Raw genomic sequence first — 26,828 nt, 5'->3', positions numbered from 1 at the left:
GAAACCATTTACATGGTATTAAAATATAATGTATGGAGGAAATTCTCCTCTTGTGCTCACACATAAAACCCATTGGAATTAGGAAAATCGAGTACACTCCTTGAATAAAATCATTGTGCATTGACTACGAGAAAGGGACTGAGAGAATTTTCAGTTGGACCATATGAACTGGAACCATAAACTCACTGAACGTTAAATCTCACCAAATGAGGGTCAATCCATCCTCATCATCGTATCCACTCATTATACTCCACACCCGAACATAGCCATTATATTAACAACAAACCCTCATATCTCAATGTCTGTACTTTGACCCGTTAACCTTTTACCCCCAGTCAGGGATATTGCAGATTATATATTCCTTATGCCAGCCGATCTTAAACTGAACTTCTCACCCCTTGATAATCTATACATTATTTCCTGATAACCAGAAACTCCTACGCTTAAACTCTGTACCGTTCACTTTTTTTTTAAACACCATCCTAATAAAATTTTTAAGTGTGAAGTAGTATTGTTTGACACTACTTAGGAATCAAAAAGAAATGAAGAAATGTCACCAGTCTGCATGTGCTACAACTGCTTTTCTACTGAAAGGGACACACAAGAAAAAAGAGTAAGTGAATACTGGTTTCATTGGTTGTGGTAGGTGCTGGCGTGCTAGCCCCAGGGACAGATGAAACAGATAAAGCACAGCACTGCCATTGCTAGTGCAAGAGTCCCCACCACGTGCCTCAGCCCTGACCTTGGCGGGGCACTCTCTAAAATTGTTGATGGTGCTTTGCTGAGTCTCTCAGTGGGGGTATTAACTAGTGATAATTATGGAGGTGGCTTTAGGGGGTGTGGACTCTGGGCCATTGGGAATTGGATTGAGGCTGCCAATTGATTTCATGTGAGACACACATTGGGGACAGATGGTAAGGATTTTTGGTCACTATCATTATGGCGCTAGATTACAACCAGTGAGCCAGAGTTAGTGGAACTTCTGTGACTCATGTGAGTGGTCCCAGAGAGTCTATGCAAGCTGCAATAGATGGGGTGGTATCAGTGACTGTCCTGATATATATATTTCTCTTTCCTCCCTCCTACCCATACCTAGTTGAAAGGCAAGCTAAATCCCATTTTACATTAGCAGTGCAGCTCACTGAGTATATATTATATCCCAGGGATCATTAGTTTCAGCAGAGGAGTTTTAAATGAACATGTCTTGGGGAAAATACAAATATGCAGTAGGAAAGTGACATTACAGACGGTGCCTGTAATGGATGTGTCGTACTATCTGCTATCTCTCTACTATACCCAACATAAATGCAATATGTGCTTTGTCTAACATGTGGCAAATATATTGTACATGCATGTACTGTTTGTTTCATAGATGCAGCATGAACACTTCATGTATGCATACTATATGCCATATGTGCTGCATACATATGACAAACATATGGTATCCATGTGGCAACCACATTGCACATACAACTACTTTGTGGCATATGTGTAAAACCCATGCATGCCTATGCACTGTATACATTCATATATGTATATTTGATCTTTGCTGCATACATGAAGCATATAGGTATGAGTTTTATGCTACAGGCGTGTCCATGCACAGTACACATAGAGTTATTGTATGCTACATGCATGCATTGGGCACATTTCCTAGTTGCATTATGTGCAGCACACATGTGGCAAAGGACTGCACAAAGATACACTACTTGCTGCAGATGTTTATTTCTGTAAGAAGTAGCATAGGGCATGAATGTGGATGACACAGCATGGAGGTTTTCACTTGTCCCTTAAGCATTTCCCAAATAGCCCCATTCAGGGGAAGATCATCAAGAGAAATGACACTCTTCCTCAGGCGTTTATCTAATTTAGGAAATAGGCTCTAATGGCCTAGCCGCTGAGATTGTGGATAATAGAGAGATGATGGACAGGAGTGGTATTTATGAAGCAGTTTCTAGAACACTTATTATACAATGAGTTTACCCATTGTAGGCAGGAACCTTCTGTGTCCTTCCATAGTTCTGTAGCTCCTGGGAGTTGAGAGGAAGTTATAAAGGTTTCCATTTTGCATTGTGCAGCATAATACAGTGAGTGATGGTTCTCTTACAAGCACTTTTTCTTTTGTCAGGGTTTTGTGCAGTACTCAGCAGTGCTCTGCTTACCTCTACTCTGTGAGGGAAAAGGGAGTGAATCCAGCAATTGGTACTTGGACTAATGCCACAGAGAGAGGGGGAGGATGTTTCAGGGAATTAGCCACCCTTTAACCAACGGGTGTGAAGGAAAAACTTTCCTAGGGGGGAGGAAACAAGAACTGCCATTTCTCGGTTTCTTGTGGCTTCCTCCGAAGCATTTGGTCCTGGCCACTCAGAGACAAGATACTGGATTAGATGGAGCACTGGTCTGATCCAGTCAGACAGTCCCTATGTTTCGCTCTCCTTTGGTCCCACGAAGCACTGTATTTTGTTGGCTTGGCCTGAAACTGTGTTGCTTGCTTCTGTTAAGGGGACGATTGTGAACAGAAGTCCTTTCAAGCTACTGTCCGAGCATTGGGTTTTCTACAAACCTCTCCCCTGGCCGCTGTTCCTTAGAGTTTGGAAGGTGTAGGGAAGAGCTTTATAAGGCGTTGGGTAAGTTTTGGTCCAATAGTGAACTCTAAGATGTAAAGTCTAAACTCTAAGATTCTAGTATCTGAGAACGCGGGAGCAGGCAGGGCTGATTTCAGGCACATGTGTACTTCAGGAAGCCAAAAAAGAGAAGGGGGAACAAGAATTTACTTCAAACTCGAACACTTCAATAAAAAAATTATAATAAAACAAAATTCATATTTTGCTCAGAGGATAAAGCAGATATTTACAGGTCAACATCTAGGTTCATTTCTGTGTGTGTTAGCCTGGAAGAACATTTATCCTCTGCTGAGCTTAGGCCGTGTGCTACTGGTTTAATGAATATCTGTGCACCGCTGCACTTGATTGATGGAATGTAACTACAGCTGCTTGTGCATATGTGACTATGAAGCCTATGAAGGTTGTGAGCCCTAACACTGGTACCCCAAGGAGTCTTTAGCTCAAGTGGTAGAGGCTTGTGTTTGTGGACCCAGAGTCCTGATGCTGCATGTGTATAGTTCAGCATGTGGTATGTGTTTGTAACCGTGGATTTTGTTACACCTAAATGTAACACCAGGTGTTTTCCTGGGTGGAATAAAGGCAAGGGATACTCAAACCGCTAAGGACAGCCAGGAGAGCTGGGTACACCTTTGAAGTGGGTTGTCCTGACAGGGGGCACAGCAATACCTGATGGCATTTTCAGGCACTCTGCAACATGCCTTGGGTCTCTCCTAGAGCGGGTGTATATATTGCTTCATGTGCCGGGCTGGCTTAAATACAAAAATCTACTGAACTGAGCTAGTGAAGCAGATATTCTAGCTGAATAGGAAAGAATGTGCTGTTCAAAGACCTTTTGTACTCACAGGCTGGTTCTCCTGTGATTTAATTGTGTGTGCTGTGAGCTGTGACCTGTTATGAAAGTGCTATACAGGTACAGGAAATTCAGAGAGAGCTGGAGTGAGTCACTACTTGACTCCTGCAAACTGTGTATGGGTTCTGAAAACTGATGCAAGTTTCTAGGGAAATTCACCATAGAAGGTAGCCTAGCTGGGTGTCAGAATTAAGCAATGACTGACCTTAGGGCAAGGTGTGTGTTTATGTTCTTGCTGCAGGGGCTCTGAATGGCTGGCCTTTGCATTCTGCTCGTGGGCATGTTTCTGGTCTCAGTTGCACCAGTGCAATCCAGAGGATATCGTGAAATTAATCAATTTGCTCTGGATTCACTATAGTGTGACTGTGAGCAGAACTGGGCACCATGCACTTGAGATATATTGAGCAGCATAGGTATGCACGGTGCTGTACAAGCCCCAAGCAAGATGCAGTCCAAGCTGCAAGTCATTTGCAATCTAAATATGACACAGAGAAAACAGCTCAAGTGAGGGCCCAAGCTCTTGGAGACCGAGGTTTTTGTTTTGCTGCCATCTATTTGATGGATTGGTATTGGAAGGCGTTGAGATTAGTGATCACGTGAATAAGACCAGGTGGTCTCATTTTTGTGGCTGATGACCTTTGAAACACTCAACTATCCTCTTTCATTTGGACAAAGATCCTGTTCCAAAGAGCTTACCTTAAAAGGAAAGGACTAAGTATGTTGCTCCAATAACAAAATACATAAGAGCCACACAGAAGAATTTGTTTTAATTGAGCAAGGAATGACAACAATGAAGGGATTTTTTGGGTGGCAACTGAAGGTTTTTTTTGGGTTGGTTTTTTTTACAATGCATGAGGCCAAAGGTTAAATGCTTTTAACTACTCAAGATATGCCAAATCCATTAGGAATAACGCACAGCCATAAGCCTTTCATGTTTGTTGATGATACAGGAAATATTGATTTTTAAAAAGAAGGATCCACTCGGGCACAGGTGCCTGTTAGGTATTGTTGACTAGAATGTGACATCACTCACATCCAATCAGAAACCTTTGTTGGACTCCAGCCTCTTTAAACCCCTTTGTGAGTTACTAAATGTTCAGAAACTGATGAGTAAAGCAATACTAAATGTGTTCAATACGCTTTGTTTGTTTCAAGTTTGAAAGCATCAGATGGACTGTGTTTAAGCCCATTTCTGGCTTTGTGGTATGGCCTATGGGGTTTGAGTTCTGGTGCTAGAGGTGGGATATAGTGGACCTTAAACATGTATTTGAGTTCTAGGGTCAGACTGTGTGTTTAGGGCCAGTGCCCATAGTTTTAAGATTAGGATCAGGTGGCCTTATGCAGTATATACATTGCACCTATATTCTGCACAGAGCACTTCCAGGGACAATGTATATCCCCCCATTCCAGTTCTAAGGTCAGTGCCTATTTGATCTTGTATCGCATATACACTTGTACTTTTGTTTCAGGCTAGACATGTTGAACAATGTGTCTTTAAGATCTGGTGTCACTGTAACAAAGCTTTGTGACAGGATAAAGGCAAATTCCCAGCCATTTGTGGGAAATAATGCAGGAGACATTGATCCTATGATAATGCTCTATTGTAATCACTATGTTTGTAGCATCCCAAATAAGACTGTCAGTGTATCTAACAAGGACTGGTGCAAGAGAGTGGCATTTGCTTACTGTACCATTATTGACCTGCTTGATTCTTACTGACTTAGAGGACAGACTCATTGAAATCTTCAGCCAAGCAAATACCAGTTTATTTGTAAAGGTCAAGTTGTACACTTAATTATGAAGGCTGGTTTCTGATTGGCTGGGGATATAACTGAATGTATTTTTATTAGCTTTGACTAGTGAATAATGAGATCGCTCCTCCTGTCTGAACAGGCAGCATAGATTGCATTTGGTGTTAACATGTATTCCTTTCTCACTTCACAATGTTGGTTTGGGAGACTAAGGATTAGACTTAGTTTTGGCCAGTCTCGATAGGTGCTGGGCATCTGCGACTCTGAATTGCAGATACTGGGTACTTCTCATTATCAGATTATTTGTGAGGAAAGAGCCTGGTTCTTCCCATAAGGAACTGAATAAATGCAGCAGGGCATGTGCTGCAGAACTACCTCTGTCTTATTTTTGTGACACACTGGGAATTTTCAGTTTGTGGCTAGTATTTTTCACCCCACAGACAGAAGTTTTTGTCTGACAACGGAGCCTCTGAGTGTCAAGGAACAACACATGCAGGCAGGTGACCAGTGTCCTGTGTCCAAAATAAAACTGACGCAGTATGTTCAAGTGTGAACAACTGTTGCTTGGTAATAGTGACTTAAAGGGGAAGACCCTATATTTTTTTTTATGGGAGTAAAGGCAAGTCAGAATGGGTAGATCATAACAAGCAGCTTATTAGTATTTATTTATTGGCTTTCATGATAGTATCTGAGTACTTCCCATATGCTAAGAAATGTATCTTCACATCATCCACATGAGGCAGGGAAGTACTATTATCTCATTTTATAAATGGGGAAAGACTGGGGTACAGAATTTAAGTGTCACTGGAGGACTGTTGCAGAGCTAGGTACAGAACCCCAATCTCCTGAGTCACCATCCATCCCTGTATCCACAAGAGCATCATGTTCCAAATCCTAATTCTAGCTGAAGGTGTCAGGGTATGTGTGCACTGGACGGACCCCAGGGTTTTTAGGGATTCCATTTCTAAGGGAGTGTTCCAGTGCTGGGCCTTCAGACAGAAGGAGAGAACTTTTATTGGGATGCCAAAGAGAATGTAGAGCTTTCCATAATATTTATAACAACCCTCCCACCCCCCACATGTAAACAGAGGTCTTTGCTTTTTATTTGAAGTTCTCGCTCTCTCACACACATGCACTCTCTCTCTCACACACACACACCCTGTAAAATTTCAGAGAAAAACTTCAGTGATTTTGGAATTTTGAATTCAAAATTTTGTCGCTACAGGATCAGTATTTTGCCTGAAGCATGGCAGATTTAGTAAAAACTGCCATTTTTGAGGTGTGTGTGTGGGGGGGGGGGGGGGGGGAAATGTTCAGCAAATTAAACTTTTTGAGCTGCAAAAGTGATTTGGTGAAAGGTGGATTTGGTGAAAATTTCCAAGCATTATATTTGCAGTAATCTCCCTGCTCCAATTGAAAGATTTCTCAAAGTATAGGGAGGGCAAATCTCACACATCTGAAGGATTTAATCTCCTGAAGTCATTTTCAGGATTTTTCTGCATTTGCAAACTATTTGGAATTCACAACTATTTGTTCCTGTATTTTATCTGGGTCTTTTCCCCTCCTTCCTTCTCAAGAATGATTTAGTTTAGAAGAAAGTTAACTAATGGGAAATCTAACCTGTGTAGTAGGGATAGAAGGAGCCCATAGAATCTGGATTAGTACAAGTAAATGATCTATATCCAGTATATAGAGTCTATTTAGTTTTTCCCTGTTCCTTTTTTCACAGTCTCTCCTAAGCAGGTTGCAAACTCCAGAATGTTTGAGCTGGAGTCAAACTTCCAAACAGGTTCAAAATTAGGAAAAAGGAATCTACCTATCCCCCAATTCTGATGCTGATCTGAAGAATAATTCCTGTGCCATGTCCTGGCGAGGAGCTAAGGGTCCCAGAGCCATGCTAGATGGTGCTGGCAGTATTCTTAAAAAATGTGAATCCTCTCCAAGATGATATAACTCTACCAACATGGCTGATAACCGAAATCAAACGGTGCAGAGACCTAGCAGTGCAAAGAAAGACTCTCAGAGGAACAGCATCATCTCTCAGTTTTGTGTGCTGCACAGTGAGAATTCCTGTTCGTGGATGGTATTTTTCAAACTGTAGGTCAGGAAGTTTGAGCTATCTCTCTCATTACATAGCTTCTGGTTTTCAGAGCGCATCAGAGAGGTGTCCCGTGTCCACTGTCCAAAATAAAAATGACCCAGAATGTTCAAGCATAAATAAGTATTGTTTAGTAATCAGAGAAGCACTTAGAGTTAAAGGGGCAGACCCTATGCTTGTCCAACTGGTTGTGTCTCACTGGGGAAGGCTCTCACGATATGAAATAGGGAGAATTCTGCACTCAGGGATTCTTTGTTATATGGGGAAGAATCATGGAATGCTGATGAAATCAGATTTTTGAGAGATCAGAGATAGACTTTGGGGAAAGAACCTTCTGCTGGGGCAAATGCTGGTGGTGTCTTGGAGATGGAGGATTTGGGGTTGGAGCCTCATGAAGGTGTAACATGCTCTGTGTGTTTTATTATTAAAGCGAGAGTGTGTGTGTGGTTGGGGAGGGGGAATTAATTAAACGTTCTTGAGCTGGTTTACCTGTCCCTAATACAATGTCCAAATAAACCTCCCACATTTCACAAAGGTTTCCAGAGGAAATCAGACCCACTAAGGCATGTGGTAATGGTGGCCAACAAATGGACTGCTCATTTACATGCTGCAATACCTTAGAAGTGGGCAGAGGGTTCAAAAACTTCGCTGATAGTGAAACTTTGATGAAAAACAGAAACAAAATTTTCATCTCCTCCCGCCCCCAATTCCTTTTTCCTTTCAACGGAATAAAGCAAACAACACAATAACCCAATCTAGAATAAACCGTAGCTACAGTACTTCCTTGTATGCTGCACTTTAGGGTCTGTATTATAGGCTTTTGGTTTCCACATATCCTAGTAGGATGCTCACAATAAATTTTCAGTGAGTCATCAGGTGGCTAGTAACAACATCAGACTTGTGGTTGCTGAATACAAGGTGACTTACTATGGAACCTGTTATGGCATTGGCTGTTACAACAGGTGACTGCAGGTCTCAGGTAATTGTGAGTTCAGGTTTCACCGTCTTATAGAAAAATATTAAAATAAAGGTGTCAATCCTTGTAATGAGCAAATAATACAACGGTGTTTGTGCTGGACACGAAACAATAAACCTTTTGCTCTTTTGTCTCCTTAAGTCTCTGTGTTTTATTTGAATTAATGGTGTTTTGTGCTTTTTGAGATATGTGGCCGTTCACGGAGGGGGGGTATCATTTTGATTGCGTGTTTATGCAAGTGATCTAGATAACCATGGTGTTGGATGCTCTAGAAATATAGGATAAATATAGATGGTGCTTGAAGTTCTAGCTAATTTCTGAGCCACAGGAGGAGCAATGAATGAAGGGGATTGCAAAATAGAGTGATCTCAGGCTGCCAACTAGTGATTTTCTTTTTAATTAACAGTGAACCCTCTTATCTCCCTGATCTTCCTTCCCACACACCCAAATCTTCCTTCTCTCAATCCTCGCACCTGCTTGTAATCTGGCTGGTTTTGCTTGGTGCATTCCAACCGTTGGAAGCCGAGGTGAGGACCGAGCTTCAAAATTCAGCTCCGGATTTTGAAGTCCTTCCCCCTCCAAGCCCCAGCTGTGGGGATCTTCAGTTCTGGGGTTTGGGATCAGCCCATTTCAGAGGTGAAGACAAGCAGTGAAATTTAGCTCTGTATTTGGCTGTGGGGTCTAAATTCCCAGGCACATCCACGACAGAATCTGCTGAGATTTGCATGATTTTCAGGTGAAACCATAACTAAGCCTAGCCTTGCTTGAAGCCATTCAGCAAAACTTTGGTGAAGCTGATGGGGGAGTCGTATTGATCCCTTGGACACAGCACATTCTGCCAGGCTTGGCATTCCCAAAGTTTTGCAAAGCTCTTCCATTGAGCTATTCAGGTGTAACCCTTGACAGAAACCTTCATTTCCTCTTGGTCTTCTAGTCAGTGCCTGGGAATCTTCCCCCCGGGAGAATGTGTATTTGTATTTTTCTCAGGCCTGTCCTGCATGTCTTCTTGTCTTTCTGTGTGGTGTTTGTCTTCTCAGTGTCGGTTCCTAAACTCAGGACCATCTATCACTGAGTGTGTCATTTTGGAAGCAGTCTCCATGAACCCTTGGAAAAACAAAGTCAGCCAGGATCCCAACCCCAGTGCCGCTGCTGCCTTTTAGCTCCTCCTAAAACTCTCTCCCTACTTCTCCCCTCTCTCTGTGTATTCAAATGAGGTGAAAAGTAATATATGCAGTAACAAGATGATGGAACTTGGGGTCCACTCCTTCCCCTCCCTCTGAAGGGTGGGACAACCAAATAGGAAGGTGGGACAAAGGGGAATTCTGCCAATCGGCTTGCATGATAAGTTATTTCCCCCATTTATCCTCTTTCATTAGTCTGATGGCAGTAGAGGCGTGTTAGGTAATACAGAACCCAGCCCTCGGGATTAGGAGTGCAGTTACACTTGCAGCAGCTGCCTGTGCATGTCTTATCTGCTACAGAAAAAGAACTTCCATCACCCTCCCCCTTCTCCGATTTTATCTAGTATCATTGCTTCCCTTCCTTCCTTCCTCCCTCCCTCCCTCCCTCCTTCTCTCTCTCTCTCTCTCTCTGACCTCCTCACAGCTCCACGTTGCTCTCGGTCTCCCAAGACTGTTTTCCAGCACAGCTCCGGAGGAGTGTTCACTGAGCCACGACTGGGCAAAGAGCAGAGAAAACAGCAGAATGAAAAAAGCCAAGAGAACCCAGCGGGTTGTCAGCAGTCCTCGTAGCAGAGGCTAAACTCACTGCCCTGAAAGAGACCAGGCAGGAGAGGAAGTTGCTTCTCAGTGAGAAAGGAGGAGAAAACAAAAGAGAAACTTTGAAACTGGCATCCCCCCCTGCACCCACGTTAAATGAAAGCACCGAGAAACATGAGATTTCCTTGTCGAGGGGTGGGAACATGCTGAACTGGGGAGGAGTGGAGAAGGGCAGCTTTTAGCTTGTGGTTTGGTTTATAGTGAGATCTGAGAGATAGCACAGAGGTGGGAGGGGAAGGTGAAAGGGGATCTGATGCCTGCTGCCAATATGACAGAGACCCTCCAGCTCCCGGCATTGCAGGTCCCAGAGCAACAGGTGCCAGAGTGCAGCCGGGCCTGGTCCAGTTCGTCCACCCCCACCCTACGCAGGAGGCGCTTCAAGATGAGACGGATGAAGAACGTGCAAGAGCAGAGCCTGGAGGCCAGCGGGTACCAGGACTCTCCTTCCCCCAACAAAGAGTTCCTGCAACTCCCATCCATAGAAATCACCCCATCCAGTGACGAGGACACCCCATGGTCGAACTGCTCTACGCCCAGCGCCTCCCCGCGGCGCAAGCGCGTCCTGCTGCGGAAGTGGCTGCGCGTGAGAGAGAAGAAGGAATACAGTGAAAGCAGGTATGTCAAACCTCCCATTCCCTGCAGCTGAGAAGGCTCCCACTAGGAAAAGGCAATAGCGCCCGCTGTTACCTGTAGAGGGCTCAGCCTCTTTGTCCCCCTCTAGTGGCTGGGGTATTTTAAGTGGTATATTAGATTGTTGCTGACGCCAAGCTAATGGATGCAGTCTTTTAGCTCAGACAGTAGTGACTCATGCTTTTAGAGCCAGATTCAATCTCTGATTGCCACCCGTTACATACCTTTAAAGCGAGTTTAGTGCTGGTGAAAAGTGTCAGACTGATGGCCGTGGAGACTGAAGACGCCAAGAGATGGGCAGTCTTCCTCTATGCTACACTGTCCATGTGTCTGAACCCTGGCCTGCAGAGTCCCCCTGTAGAGAAGGAGAGGGGAGTTCAATCTTCATGGCCCAATCAGTCCTTGGCATCTCTGCTGAGACCGCCAAGGCAGGGGCCAGTTAATGCCAAACTTGCTAGTGGTTTTGTGACGCATTCCCCTCTCCCTTAGGAATTGGACTGAAGTTCTCTAACTAATGTCATATAGGATGCTGCACATCTGTCAAATGGCAATGAGAGGACAGTGAGGGGCAAGCTGGCCTTGTGGCTAAAGCATAGATCTGCAAATCCAGGTGGGGTCTGAGCTCTGTCCCCAGCTCTGCCACAGACTTTGGCAAGTCACTTAGATGTTCTGTGCTTCAGTTTATTCATTTTCAGAAAAGAGGATAATTAATGCTCATCTGGGTCACAAGGGCATCATGCGGCTTAATTCATGAGGAACTCTGAGGGCTTGTCTATACCACGCAGCTTTTAGCGACAAGGTTGTGTCGACACAGCCTTGTCGCTAAAAGTCAGTGTGTGTAAACGCTCTTTTTCGGTACTTTGTCGGCACTTTTGCTGACAAAATACTTCCAGCCCTGTGAGCGGCCTTAGCTTTGTCCTGCTGACAAAGCCGCGTTCATACTGCCACTTGTGTTGGCAAAACTGTTGTCTTTCGTGGGGGGTGTGTGGCTTTTTTAAGTACCTGTGAAAGACAAAAGTTTTGTCAACAACTTTGCAGTGTAGACAAGCCCGGAGTCTGAGATAGAAGGTGTTATTGGAATGCAGGTCTCTACTAACCTGGCTGTAATTCAAACCATTAACCAAAAGATGACAGTCACTCTTTTCCCTTTCCCGAAGCTATCCTGTCCTCTGGGAACAACCGTCCGAAAACTGGCTTGCTGGGGATGTTTTGACACTTGTTCCTCTGACTCTAGTGTTAGAGTTGGAGTTGCTATTGTCCTAAGTTTTGGTGGCACCGCGAGATATGCGTGCATTGGCTGGGTTGCAGCTCAGAGACAGAGTTCAGTTTTTTGCTTTTCACCAAAACTTGAAAAATTTCCAAGAAAATGTATTACTTTTTGTTGTTGTTTTCATCAGTTCTTTTGCAGGAAAAACAATAATTTTCTTATTAGCTGTTTGTGGGCTTCGAGCATATGTATATTACATTTAAAAAAAAGTAAATTTAAGGAACCATATGATGTCCTTTTCTATTTCTACCCCTGACTAGCAGGTTGTCCCATTGACCCAGATGTTGTCCCAGTGGTCTGGTGGAGGAGTTATACCCAGGACCGGCTCCAGGGTTTTTGCAGCCCTACGTGGCACGAAAAAAAAAAAAAAAAAGCCGCGATCACAATTGCGATTGGCGGCACTTCGGCGGCAGCTCCACCGCGCCGCTTTCTTCTTTGGTGGGAATTCGGCGGCAGGTGCTTCCCTCCGAGAGGGACCCGCCTCCGAATTGCCGCCGAACAGCCCGACGTGCCGCCCCTTCCCCTTGGCCGCCCCAAGCACCTGCTTGCTAGGCTGGTGCCTGGAGCCGGCCCTGGTTATACCATCAACACATCTCTCTGAGGCTCCAAGTCCACTCCCAGTCTTGCAAAAGCACTTCCACTAGGTCCAGTTCCATTTGCAAATCTAAGGTGCTGCTTTAGCAACACCAAGTCTCAAGGACGTTCTGCTGATGAAAGCATTTCTGTACCAGCAGGTTAGGAATGACCTTACAATGGCCTCTCTTGTAGAAAGTGATCATTTGGGGAAAAAAGTCCCCTGACATTGTAAACATTCAGTGTCATTCAAATGATAGTTAAGGATACAGATAGGGATGGTCTTGAAAACACCAGGAGAGATATTGTGTGTGTGTGTGTTAGTGTTAGAGAGAGGTGTCTGAATTACAGAGTTCAGATTTGAACTTCACCAGAGTTGAGAGCATTTTAGATGCAGCATTTTTGTTTGGGTCTATCTCTGGAGAGAGAGAAATCTGGATATTAACCCTCCTTAGAAAATTTCTGCACTCTCCCTGATTAAATTTTTGAAATGGGGACTGGAAAAAAGCTAAGGCAGTTCATGGATTAGGTGGCATTAGCATACCAAGGCCAGCATGGCACCTTCTCTTTTCATGTATTACGGGCTCCAAATCCATTTCTCGGCAATGGAAAATAGATCAGGTTTTCAAATGGAATTCCTCCCTTCCCAGCCCAGAGGAAAACAACATCTAATGCTTCTCCTGCCCTTTTCTGCTGAGCTCGCAAGCTTGGAGAACTTAAAGAGGATCAATGCACATCTAGAGCACAGCAGGAGAGGGAAAAAACAGGGGTTGCTGGGTCAGAGCAGGGAATTTGTCCAAGCAAGCTACGGTGAACCAGGAGAATTTTGCAGGGGTGAACTACAGTGTTCGATTAATGTTGCTCCCAAGGTTGCACTGTGGTATAAACCTCCTCATGTCATGAGGCACCTGTCCTTGGCGTAGTGTGATCTGGGGAGCAGCAGGAGAAAGCTGAGACACAGATTAATCATTCTCCATCCATCTTCCCATACTCTAGGCTTGGTTTCCATGATTGCTGGCTTTTCTGGGGGAATATTGTGTCACTATTAGATTTATGATGTTGATGTCCATATGAGACAGGTGCTAGTCACATCACTTAATATACTGTTCATAGACTTTAAGGCCAGCAAGGACCATTATGATCTAGTCTGACCACCTGACTAACACAGGTCATAGAATTTTACCCAATAATCTGAGCTAGAAAATGTTTTTAGAAAGACATCCAATCTTGGTTTAAAGACTTCAAGTGACAGCAAATCCACCACATTCTTTGATTTGTTTTTCCAATGTGTAATTGCCCTCTTTGTAAAATATGTGTACCTTATTTCTCGCCTCTGCCTTACTGGAAGGCAATCCTACCCCAATGATGGGCATGGTAGAAGAACCTGACAGAACAGAGTGTCTGCTGTACTAAGACCCTTGATGGTTGGTTTAATTTTCTACATTTGAATAGGTCTGGCTTCATTTTTTCCTCTCCCAGAAGTGCTGACCCAGCCGCACACCCAAAATCACTAGTCACTCTTGGAAACTTGGGCCTCAGTCTTTCTGATAACATATTACCTTCTGGTTCCCTTAAAACTCTTCCTTAGTTTAGTGATGGCACAATTGCAAGGAAAAAGAGATGACTTGTCATCAGCCAAAGAGATGACAAGTGAGATTCTTGTTCACATACATAAGATGCCAGGGTTTGCCCAAGGTCATTATAGGTTAGACATCAAAAGAGAGCCCATAATGCTTGTAAGTTGTTTGGGGGAAAGGACCACATTTTTGTTCTGTGTTTATACAGCATGTAGCACAACGGGGTCCCGGTCCAGGGCTAAGGTTCCTAGGCACTGTCACAAATAAGTAAAAAAATAAAATCTTTCAGGCTGTGCAAACTATATCCAGTTTAATCCCATCCTTCAACTCCCTGTACTTCAGTTGCTGCCCCATCTGCAAACTGGTGGTGATTGTGCTTACTTACTTTTGTATGGCATTCGGAGGTCCTTAGATTTAAGGCACTATGTAAATGCAAAATATTATTATTATTTTATTTATTATTAAGGCAGAATGGTAACAGCCATTACAATACAGGCAGGCCAAAGCAATCTGTTAGCATTTTGCTATGCCTGCAATGAACATGCATTATTTATGAAGTGAATGTGATCGTGTATCTGCTTTAATTAATTAATTTATTTATTTAACAAAACCCACGCGTCGTACTCTCTGGGAGCATGTATGGTTCCTTAGAGACATGCAAGGGCCAATGTCCACCCAAAATAAATGGAGTTGACTCCGCTCCCCTAAATTAAGCTATTAAAATAACCAGCCCACACAACCATACTTTGGCAAAAGCCAGGAATAAATAGATAGGCATTGCTTTATGGCTTGAAGATCAAGAGACCCCAACTCTGATGTGTCCACTCCATGTCTCTATATAAGTAAATAGTTAATAGATGGGGTTTGGAAGTACATAACGTGTCCTGGATTCCATAGGACCAGTATAGCTTGTTGCAGTGCACTGCAAATGGCTTCCATTATGCAAGTCTTTACATCCGTTCTTAACTCAGTGGACCAACTGAGTTTCCAGAGAGGAGGGTCCTCCACTAAAAATGCTTTGACCTCAGACCTTTAAATCTGCAGACTGCAAGCAAGAGCTCTTATTCCATTAACTTCTCACCTTCCTTTGACACCATGGAAAAGTCCTGGAGTTCGTACTCCGGAAAAATTCTCATTGTGGGTATTTTGCTTAAGTGTAAGGACTGAGTGCAAAAACCAATAGAGTAAAAACTTCAGAAACTCCATACCAGAAAGCTGCAGCAAAGAACAAACAATATAGACCTCAGTGAAACCTCTGGCTTTGCCTACCTTTATGGTAGAATATAGGGTTCAGGAAACAGCAGCTAATGCTGTGAGAAATGCAGATGGCTAAAAATAAACAAAACTTTGGAAGAAAACCCTGCCCCATGATCGGTTTCATTTCATGCCCTAAATTTCTGAGAAGTGGCAAGCTGAGTCATTCTGTGAGTTTAGCAGCTTCCAGGTGTCTTTGGCTTTCAGAAATTTCCACATTTTATTTTCAAGTCAAAAGGGGGAAAAAAAATCTTCCCCATTAGAAATGTTGCATGTGACTAAATCTGGGAACTAGTGTGTGAGTCAGCAATAAGAATGCAGCTCTTCTCCCAAGTACCTGGATAGAAACGAGCACTTGTGGGTAAGGAATTAAGGACCTTATTTATACCTTGATTAATTGGAGAGGGTTCAGATAAGAGCCATAGTAATGATTAAAGGATTGGAAAACATGCCTTCTAGTGATTGACTCGAGGAGCTCAAACTATTTAGCTTGACAAAGAGAAAGTAAGGGGTGACTTGATCACTGTTATTACACACAGAGAAGTTACATAAAATACTCTTGCTGGAAGCTTATAAAATAACACTACTTTATTTCTTAAAATTCAGAATAACACACACTAATCTAAAAACACAGAGAGAAAACAGGCTAAAACAGAGAGCCACAAGTCACCCTGCCTTACTATAGGCTCTCTGTCTGCACACTGACTGCTGCTAGACCCAGGTCATATGCTTTCCCACAGAGCTCCTTAGCCTGCAAGCAGGACTAGGAAACCCCCTGAAATTTGGAGTGACATCTTACAATTTTAACACAGCTCTCACTACACCACAATCACAGTTTATAAGCACCTATATAGGAAATAGAAATCTGATCGTAGAGGGCTTCTTCCATCTAGCAGACAAAGGTATAATCAGATCTAGTGTTTGGAAATTGAAGTTAGACAAATCAAACTGGAAATAAGGTGCAGGTTTTTGACAGGGAGGGTAATCCAGCTGGAACAGTTTACCAAGGGTTGTGGTAGATTCTCCATCATTGGCAATTTTTAAATCAAGATAGGATGTTTTTCTAAAACATATGCTTTAATTGAAACAGACATAAGTCTATGGTAGGTGTTTATGCAGGAGGTCATGCTAGATGATCACAGTGGAGCTGCTGGCCTTTTAATCTATGCATGTATATCTTCCATGATGGAACAGAGAAATGGGCCCAACTTCTTCAGTATCCTGCTTGTAGTAGTGGCCTTTTATGGATGCTTCAAAGGAAGGCAAATTTCTTCAAGCATGAGAACGGCTTTGTGGTTTTTAGCTAGGTAGTGACTCTGTAGAGGCTGTTCTTATTCATGTCAATGTCTTATCATTTTGTTAAATCTTGCTGAGCACACTCCCCCTGATAAACCACTTAGCATATTTTACAAAGCCCAACTTTGCTGCATAAAATATGAGTGATGAGTGAGGAATGTCATAGGATTTGGGCTTGCTTTGAATAAGCATTCAGAAATGTAGCTGTTACCCAAGCTGTCCTGTATCTACAAAACGGGACTGGGAATCTCATTGGTAACAGGCTTTCCTGCAAGACATCCTGTACTTTCTGCCTTTGGTTGATCTGGAAATAACCACTGATGGAGTGGAATTTGTTTCTGACCTAGTTGTTTAACATGGAAGTGCATAGGCTGCTGTGAAAATGGAAGATAATGTAGGGGGAGCTGGGTGCTTAATATGGCCATTTTTTAACCATAAAAAAGTTTAGTTTAGGTTTTGTCTGAACTTCCTGTGGAGCTGGTTGAATATTAAAAAAAAACTGTTACATGTTTTTTTTAAAAACCATGAAATAAGATTCATTACGATTCCTGTAGTCATATAATTTGTGACTATTCCAATGAAACCCAAGTATCTCTGAAACCCAACAGCTTTGTGAATTTCTGCAATGAGTCTTACTATGTTTGTACCATTATTCATTATTTTTCATTTCTTTGTTTAAATGTTTGTCACCAAATCAAAGAACAGAAACAATAGCTATGTGACTTAGTCACAACACACTGAATAGTGAAAGTTCACCAATAGCTCAGATTCTGAATATTGTTCATCCTGTATATTCAGCAAATGTTTACCAAGGGGACAATCTACGTTGCAGGTTTTGCACAGCCCTGAGTTTATTGTTGGAATGTAACAACTCATCCTCGTCATCATGTTCATTGTCACGATTGCCCTCACGTTGGTTACATTTTGAAGACTTTGGTGGTGGTTGAATGTGTTGCTAATGAAAGGAGCTGGATTGACAGCAGCTCTGCAGACTGTTGTTCTCTGTTCGTTTGCAAAACGGATACAGTGAGGGGAACAGCTGTGCCCATCCAGCGCCACTGATATACCTTTACCCTCATCTGGGGGACCCCACCTCTCTAGGGATGAGAAGGAGACTGTCTCCACTGCTGATTCAAATAACAGCAAAGGTTACTAATTAGCATTAATTGGGATGGTAGTGTATATGATGTGAGCAACTAGCCAGTAGGGAGTGAACTGGGGCAGATAGATGTCAGAGAGTGTTTTGATCACTAATAATATGTTTTGAATTTAAACATTCCTATTATCCTTTATAGTAGGCTGAGTTAATCATAGAATCAGAGCTGGAAGGGTCCTCGAGAGGTCATCTAGTCCAGTCCCCTGCACCCAAGGTGGGACTAAGTATTATCTAGACCGTCCCTGACAGGTGTTTGTCCAACCTGCTCTTAAAAATCCCCAATGATGGAGATTCCACAACCTTCCTAGGCAGTTTATTCCAGTGCTTAACCACCTTGACAGTTAGTAAGTTTTTCCTAATGTCCAACCTAAACCGCCCTTGCTGCAATTTAAGCCCATGGCTTCTTGTCCTATCCTCAGAGGTTAAGAAGAAAACTTGAAAACTGTTATCATGTCCCCTCTCGGTCTTCTCTTCTCCAGACTAAACAAACCCATTTTTTTCAATCTTCCCTCATAGGTCATGTTTTCTAGACCTTTAATCATTTTTTGCTCTTCTCTGGACTTTCTCCAATTTGTCCACATCTTTCCTGAAATGTGGCACCCAGAACTGGACACAATATTCCAGTTGAGGCCTAATCAGCGCAGAGTAGAGCGGAAGAATTATTTCTTGTGTCTTGCTTACAATACTCCTGCTGATACATCCCAGAATGATGTTTGCTTTTTTTGCAACAGTGTTACACTGTTGACTCGTATTTAGCTTGTGGTCCACTATGACCCCCAGATCGCTTTCTGCGGTACTCCTTCCTAGGCAGTCAGTTCCCATTTTGTATGTGTGCAACTGATTGTTCCTTCCTAAGTGGAGTACTTTGCATTTGTCCTTATTGAATTTCATCCTATTTACTTCAGACCATTTCTCCAGTTTGTCCAGACCATTCTGAATTTTAATCCTATCCTCCAAAGCACTTGCAACCCCTCCCAGCTTGGTATCGTCCGCAAACTTTAGAAGTGTACTCACGCAAATGAGATCATGGACAGAAAGTGCCTCTTTTGGTCTTGAAAATAAAGAGTTTCTTACACAGGCTATAGCTGATGCAGGCTCTGAGCTTGAGCATGTCTTCCAAACTCGCTCCGTTCTGCTACTCCGACACCTTGTAGAGAGTCTGTGCATAAGACAAGAGGCAGAATCTAGTGGTTAGAGATGGGGACCAGGAATCAGGAGACCACAGTTCCAGTCCTGAATCTGTCACTGACTCATTGTGTGATTTTGGAAAAGTCCCTTCGCTTTGCCTCCGCCTTGGTTTCAATGTCTGTAAAAAATAGGGATAACAGGAAATTTTACCCAACTTTGCGATGGGGTTTAAGATCCTTGGATGGAAAGGAGATATATAAATGCAAAAGGGTGTTGTAATCTTTACAGACACCATGTTACCATCTGCTGGCTGCCTCCAGAATCACACCCTCTCAGTGCAGCAACATACTTCACAGAACACCAATCCCCCTTATCTTCTTTTTAATAAAGCCTGATGTTAACTTGCTGCATTTGGCTATAAGCATGCATCTCTCCACCTGACAGCTTTATGTTCATATGCTGAGGGTGCGTGGTGGAAACTGACAGGAGCTAAAGGAAATCCAGGGCTGCAGGTGCTTCCCCATCCAGTATACTATCTGATTGCTTCAGGGTTATCATGGGGAAACCCTTATTGATGTATGGGGTTGAGGGGATGTTGTCACAGTGCATTCTGGGGTCTCATTATCCCTTAGAATTTAGGCCAATGAGTTCTTATTTCCCACACTGTGACAGGCCTCTGAAAATTCTTAATGGTGCCTTTATTTTAGGAGCCACCGCTACCATGGCAATACAATACTTTTGATGGCAGGAATTTCATTTGCCTGGGCCGATGATTTACTCTCAGGGAATTGGGACTGGGTTTTTTATTGCTGCAGCCTTATGAAGGATATAAGGGGCCAAAGTTCTGGGAATGACTAGCAAAGTGGCCGAGTGAAGCGAAAGATAAACATGCAGATTGATTTTAGACCAGAAGTTACGTCTGTTTCTCTTGTAGAAGGGAAAGAGTCCGAAGGATGCAGCTCCTCTCTGCAGACATCCATGGCTCGGAGTTCAGTCCTATACTGTTTGTGAGATACCACATTGGTGCATTACAAATAATTAGAGTTGGAAAAAAAATGTTCATCCATGCTTTTTTGTTTTTGCATACAAAAAGCAGCTTTTTGACAAAATGGAAATTTGGGTAAAAAAGTTTCCATTTTTCATAAGAATGCCTTTGGGTTTTCACCAACGAAAGCCAAAATGTTTTGGTTTAAAACCAAAATGTAGAAGAAAAATGTTTAAAATTTAAAAATGTATTTTCATTCAATGTTTTCCAGGAGAAGAATATTTCCTGGTCAATTCTACAAGTAATTAATAGTAAGAGATTGTTCTCATCATTTGTGTGTAGCAGTTCTCATGATGTGTTAAGCACTTTCCTTGAATTGTAAGAAGGGATTGTCCCTGTCTTGTGAAGTTCACAGTCCTAAAGAGGAGGGAAAAATCCTTGACCTTGTCCACTAGTTTAAAAATAAAAAGCTTTGAAAATATGAAAATCTTTGCAAATCTGAATAGATGCACTGTTTTCCAGTCACTGGTTCATGGGATTGTATTATTCATTACCCATCTTTCTTTTTAACTAGAAGCAAGTACTGGTGAAAATATTCACAAATCCTGAAACTATCACAAATGTTCACATCAATGTGTATTCCTCCAGATGTATAGCATGCCTTTGTAGCAGACGTGCCTAATTGATTGCTGATTGTCTGTTGTTCTTCAGTTTTAATTTTCTTTTTAAATCCGATTAGGATGTTGAAACAAAACCATGTAACTGAGGTGATCAGTGAAACAATATGAATACTAAATATTCATATGGACTCAGAGGGTGTACACTATTTGTTGAAGTTATTTGGCAAATAGTTATAGATAACAGCAGTTGCAATAATCCACGCTGTTTTGTGAATGAGTCACTACCCATCTCATTAATCGATTATATATCCCTTGATATTTTTCTCTCCTCCCACCCCATATCCACTCACCCATCCACCACTGGGGAACATCCTCTGAAAATAAACCTATAAGCTTATATCCATAGTCTACAAAGCACAGTAAGCTTTACATACAGTCTATCGCTTTGCCAAACTCACTGTGCAGAAAATCAGATCCTTAGTTGACAAGAAAGTGATGTTGTAACTGGATCATTTATCAGATACTGCTATCCACAGATTTGCAGGCTAGAAAACCTCACGGAAGTTATGAGATCAGTTTCTCATCTTCTGTGAATAATAGCTGTGCCTCTGTAATTGAATCACCATAAGAAATTGCACTTTCTGTAGTTTAGGGACAAGTAAACTACATCCTTCTTGCATGCCAACTAAATAATAGGCAGATGTCAGGAAATAATGTATATGTCTCTGTGATTATATGCTTCCATTCAGTGAAATGGCTTACTCAAGTAATTTATTCTTGAGACAGGAACACAACTATTTAAAAACAGAATTGTTGGCGTAATCTAGATCTCTTCAAGTTTGCTCCTTCCCAAACAGTTAAATATGGAGATAAAATGCCACATATTCTTGCCTTTATGTTCATTGGGTTCCATGGGCCAGATATTCAAAAGTGCTTGGCACCCACGATTGAGGCCAGATTTCTTTGTTAGAAAAAGTCTCAGCATGTTGAGTGTTGAACACATAAGAAAATCTGGCAACAAATATTACAATGAGAGCAGCTGTGTGCTAAACGCTTTTCAAAATCTGGCCCAAAGTGCTTGAGTTGGAGAACTGCTTAGGTTTAAAAAACAAATTCAACCTTGAAACTGTGTATAGGACCCTGGCTCTCCATTATAATTCAGAGACTCATGTCTCAGAATAGAAAGACATATACAAAGAAGATAAGAATGGTTCAAACATATTGCTCATAACTTTCCACATTCTGACACCCAGATATGACAAAGAAGCCTTTAACATATTCAGCAAAGGCTAGAAAACTAGAATGCTGCGGGAGAAAAAAGTGTCTTTTGACCATTTGTTTGAATAGAACTTGCACATTTATTTCAGTGTATGTAACCTGTTTATTCATTTCTGTAAATATTGGTATAAATGATTTTTGTGTGTTTGTGCACAAGAATGTGTACTTGTGTAAATATGCATTCATGAAACACTTCATGCTGCAAGTGTTTTGTATGTCCAACTCGAAGCTGACTTCAATGCAACACTGTATATATTCAGTGGTCCCAATGACTTAAGCCCTCTTCCGGTTTACAAAAGCTCGCCATCGAACCAGGGAGCAGCAACAATCCCACGTGACGTAGTTTACCATTCATGCAGCAGAAACAGTGGATACTCAAAGGAGCAGTGCCAGCGAATGCTTTGCAAGCAGTTCGTTGGTTGGCATAAATTTGACAATTGAGCTGAAAAAAATACCAGCGAAGAAGATGATGATTTTTCACTATGGGTCTGAGGCCCGTATAAGCACCTAGATAGAGAAGGGCATGGTAGAAGTGGTGAAGACAAGAAAAGCAGTGAGATTTCATCGGCACAACAAGCTATACTAGTGTTGGCAGAGACAATAGTGATGAAGATGAGGCTTGTGGTGGTGATGATGGAGATGGACATTTTCCTCCAGGTAGCAGAGCTGTGGGGGAACATAGTGGTAATAAAGATGAAGCTAAGCCTCGTGGTGGAGTTGATGAAGATAAGAATAGTGGCGATTACAGTAAAAGTCACCGAGTCAGTGCAGTCAGGAAGGGGGGCAGAAGAAATGTGGAATTGAGTACATATTTTTGTTCCAAGAATCTGTTTTCTTTTATGCATTTGTTGACTTCTAAGGAACTGCTGTCGGAGCTTTATAGGGAGAACCGTTCTCCTGCAAACCTGCCTCTTGCTCATCTTAAGTCTAAGAAAATCTTGAACTGATGGGGAATTTGCATTGTTCACAGCTAAGAACTAAGAGAAATCTTTTCTGTAGGGCTTCAGAAAATAGTATCTGTCAGTCAGAGAGAAAAACACATGACCTGGAGTTCAGAGTACATGGACTACGAATGCAAAACTTTGTATGCAACCCTTGCACTCAGCCTGCTGAGTTAGCATCTGTCTGAGGCCCTTTCCCAGTCCCCTAAGTGTACCCCTTTCAAGTAACAGATCCGTGCCGCTGCTTCTCTTTGGGGTGGAATCTTGTGCTCCAACTGGTCTCTGACTGGTAGAGCCCTGCACAGATACAAAATTTGTATCTGCCTCCGATCCGCAAATATGGTCCGTGGCTATCTGCAGGGCTCTACTGCCTTGCTCTCCAAATTGTACCCTCCTGGCTTCCAACCATGTTACGTAGCAGGCCCAATGGGTTTGGCACCTGCAGAGGTTTTCCTTTGGGTCCCTGTTGACAGTATCAGTTTGAAGTGACACAGAAGCAGCTTCTGCAAAACAAAGCACGATTTATCATTTCTAAAGGTATACAGCGCTGTGGGAAATGGATTTAAAATAAGAGACTGGTGTGCATATAATCTTATCTAGGACTGGCATTCCCCTCAAGCCCCCTAGCTAGGCATGATTTAGCCTGGGAGTTCTCCATTCTCTTGGGGACCAAGTTAAAGCTGGTTTGCTGCAGACCCTTGACGCTCAGTCAGGCCTGGTCTACAACTAAAACTGGGCTAGGACCTGGCTATGTCGCTCAGAGGGGTGAATTTTTCATTCTCCCCCTCCCCGTGAGATCTAGTTAAGCTGTCCTAGGCCCTATGTAGACATTGCTAAATTGAAGGAAGAATTCTTCCATTGACCTAGCTACTGCCTCTTGAGAGAGTGGATTGACTACAGCGACAGGAAAAACCCCTCCTGTTGCTGTAGCAAGTGTCCATGCTACAGCACTACAGTGGTGTCACGGCAACCTTGCAGCTGTGCGGCTGTAGCACTTGTAGTGTAGATTTTTGCCTCTGTCTCTGTGTCATCCTGCAGCAGCTGACACCTGTCAGCAGGGGGCAGTCCTTTAACAGATCCGTGTCATTTGATCTCCCACTTCTCAGCCTTGACAAAACAGCCCGGGTTGGGGTTGCTGAACCCCTCTTCATGGCTATAAACTTGGGTATTATGCTTGAGGGGATGCTCCTTATCTGGGCCATTGTTTTGCCTTCACTGATTGATTTCTTTAATAGTCCCTTTTGACCTAACGCTGTGCATTCAGGCAGGGTAATATCACACTGAGGGGCATATGATATTTATAAAAAATAATACAAATATTTCCTCCCACTCCACAGCTTCATGGTATAAAGCCACTTGGCTGGTATCATTTCGGGGGACAGTCTAGAGAGGGTTAGGAAAGGTACATCAACAGTTTAATGGTTAAATGGCTCAGTTAATTTGTATTTAAGTGCTTCAGCAGTTTGTGAGGTTTAAAATAATGTTCACAATATGAGCCTAAGTGAGAACTGACTTTGACCACATTACCCCCACTGAGGAGGTGCTGTGTTACTTCACCAAGACACATTTTAGAATCACCAGAGAAGTCCAGACACATTTGTCAAACTTCAACCTTCACTTTACTTGCATATCCCAAAGGTTTAGAGACTTGTCTGAGTTTCTGTTGTGCGCTAGAAAGCTTTGGAATGAGGTAAGGATCTTGCTGTTTTGTAGCATTTGCTGATTTCCTAAGTTTCAAAGTTTTCTAACCAACTTCAGGCCATTTTAATATCTAGACAAGAATCTTGGGAGTCATTAAAAGGAGCACTGTCAGCTTCAAATCTTGTTGATTTAAAATTAAATTAATGTTATAATCTGGTATTACACCTGCCTTCAAGTCAGCCTGTCAATTTTGGGGGAGGCTTAACCACCTTTTCTCATATGCAAAATGTTTTGTCTCTTTTCTCTGTTGTTGTTTGTAAGGCCCACACAAAGAGGGGGGACCTATTGTAGTAGAACTGTTTATGTCAAGAGTTGTGTCAAGTGCACAAAGCAAACAGACTGAAAAATAGAGATGATTTTTCCTTCTGATCTCTTTCAGCTCTAATAATTTTAGGTGTCATTCGTGATAAGAGTTGGTAGAATATTTTCAGGGTGGTTTTTAAGATGGCTGTTGCTCTTTAAATATTTAAACTGCTTGACGGGGAGGACTTTATCCAATAGCCTAGTAGTAGTAGCAGCCTACTAGAAGCAATTAATTACAATATAATTTTTAGAATTCTGTATCAAATATACAATAGACTTTGAGTAGGAGAAAGAGAGAGACGTTGATAGCTTTTCAGAGAGATAAAAGTTTGAGTGTGCGCTTGTGTGTGGTTGGCTGGCTGTGTTGGAGACAGTCAAGGTGGGAATTCTGGATGGCAGGAGCAGCAGAAGAGAAGGTTGTTGCACTAAGAGGTGAGATGAAGGGATGGAAAGGAGGTGAGAGAAGAGAAGGAATCAAGAGAAACTGAGTCAACAAGGGGTCAACAAACATGTGGACAAGGGGGATCCAGTGGACATAGTGTACTTAGATTTCCAGAAAGCCTTTGACAAGGTCCCTCACCAAAGGCTTTTAGGAAATTAAGTTGTCATGGGATAAGAGGGAAGATCCTTTCATGGATTGAGAACTGGTTAAAAGACAGGGAACAAAGGGTAGGAATAAATGGTAAATTTTCAGAATCCTAGGACTAATCCTATTCAACTTATTCATAAATGATCTGGAGAAAGGGGTAAACAGTGAGATGACAAAGTTTGCAGATGATACTAAACTGCTCAAGATAGTTAAGGCCAAAGCAGACTGTGAAGAATTTCAAAAAGATCTCACAAAACTAAGTGATTGGGCAACAAAATGGCAAATAGAACAGGAGTACTTGTGGCACCTTAGAGACTAACAAATTTATTAGAGCATAATCTTTCGTGGGCTACTGCACACTTCTTCAGATGCACGAAAGCTTATGCTCTAATAAATTTGTTAGTCTCTAAGGTGCCACAAGTACTCCTGTTCTTTTCGCGGCTACAGACTAACACGGCTGCTACTCTGAAACCTGTCAAAATGGCAAATGAAATGTAGTGTGGATAAATATAAAGTAATGCACATTGGAAAAATAACCCCAACTATGCATACAATATGATGGGGGCTAATTTAGCTACAACTAATCAGGAAAGAGATCTGGGAGTCATCGTGGATAGTTCTCTGAAGACATCCACGCAGTGTGCAGCGGCAGTCAAAAAAGCAAACAGGATGTTAGGAATCATTCAAAAAGGGATAGAGAATAAGACGGAGAATATCTTATTGCCCTTATATAAATTCATGGTACGCCCACATCTTGAATACTGTGTACAGATGTCATCTCCTCATCTCAAAAAAGATATACTGGCATTAGAAAAAGTTCAGAAAAGGGCAACTAAAATGATTAGGGGTTTGGAACGATCCCATATGAGGAGAGATTAAAGAGGCTAGGACTTTTCAGCTTGGAAAAGAGGAGACTAAGGGGGGATATGATAGAGGTATATAAAATCATGAGTGAGGTGGAGAAAGTGAATAAGGAAAAGTTATTTACTTGTTCCCATAATATAAGAACTAGGGGCCACCAAATGAAATTAATGGGCAGCAGGTTTAAAACAAATAAAAGGAAGTTGTTCTTCACACAGCGCACAGTCAACCTGTGAAACTCTTTGCCTGAGGAGATTGTGAAGGCTAGGACTATAACAGGGTTTAAAAGAGAACTAGATAAATTCATGGAGGTTAAATCCATTAATGGCTATTAGCCAGGATGGGTAAGGAATTGTGTCCCTAGCCTCTGTTTGTCAGAGGGTGGAGATGGATGGCAGGATGGAACACTTGATCATTACCTGTTAGGTTCATTCCCTCTGCGGCACCTGGCATTGGCCACTGTCGGTAGACAGGATACTGGGCTGGATAGACCTTTGGTCTGACCCAGTATGGCCATTCTTATGTTCTTATGAGTCCATAAGGATAGCTGCAGCATCTCCATGGAGAGTTTTAAGTATTAATACAATACTGA

The 26,828-nt window shown here is 42.4% G+C and overlaps 1 protein-coding gene across 4 annotated transcripts in view; it reads left to right on the top strand.

Moving 5' to 3' along the window:
• GRAMD1B (GRAM domain containing 1B) overlaps positions 1–26,828 on the top strand; it is a 295,443-nt gene that overhangs the window by 127,924 nt on the left and 140,691 nt on the right. For 2 of the 4 annotated variants that reach the window (XM_042851911.2, XM_008164547.4), the window contains one exon: positions 9,905–10,692. The exons of 1 other annotated variant lie outside the window; for it this stretch is intronic. In XM_042851911.2, the coding sequence (XP_042707845.2) occupies positions 10,331–10,692 (362 nt within the window). In that variant the 5' untranslated portion in view covers positions 9,905–10,330. Of the gene's footprint in view, positions 1–9,904; positions 10,693–24,302; positions 24,473–26,828 lie in introns of those variants that run through there. One more of the 4 variants, XM_042851916.2, reaches the window with a different exon arrangement.

This window comes from Chrysemys picta, chromosome 16, assembly GCF_011386835.1.
Source record: "Chrysemys picta bellii isolate R12L10 chromosome 16, ASM1138683v2, whole genome shotgun sequence".
Classification (NCBI taxonomy): domain Eukaryota; kingdom Metazoa; phylum Chordata; order Testudines; family Emydidae; genus Chrysemys; species Chrysemys picta.
The sequence above is the reverse complement of the archived record's forward strand: the minus strand, read 5'-3'. Positions and strand labels throughout refer to the sequence as shown.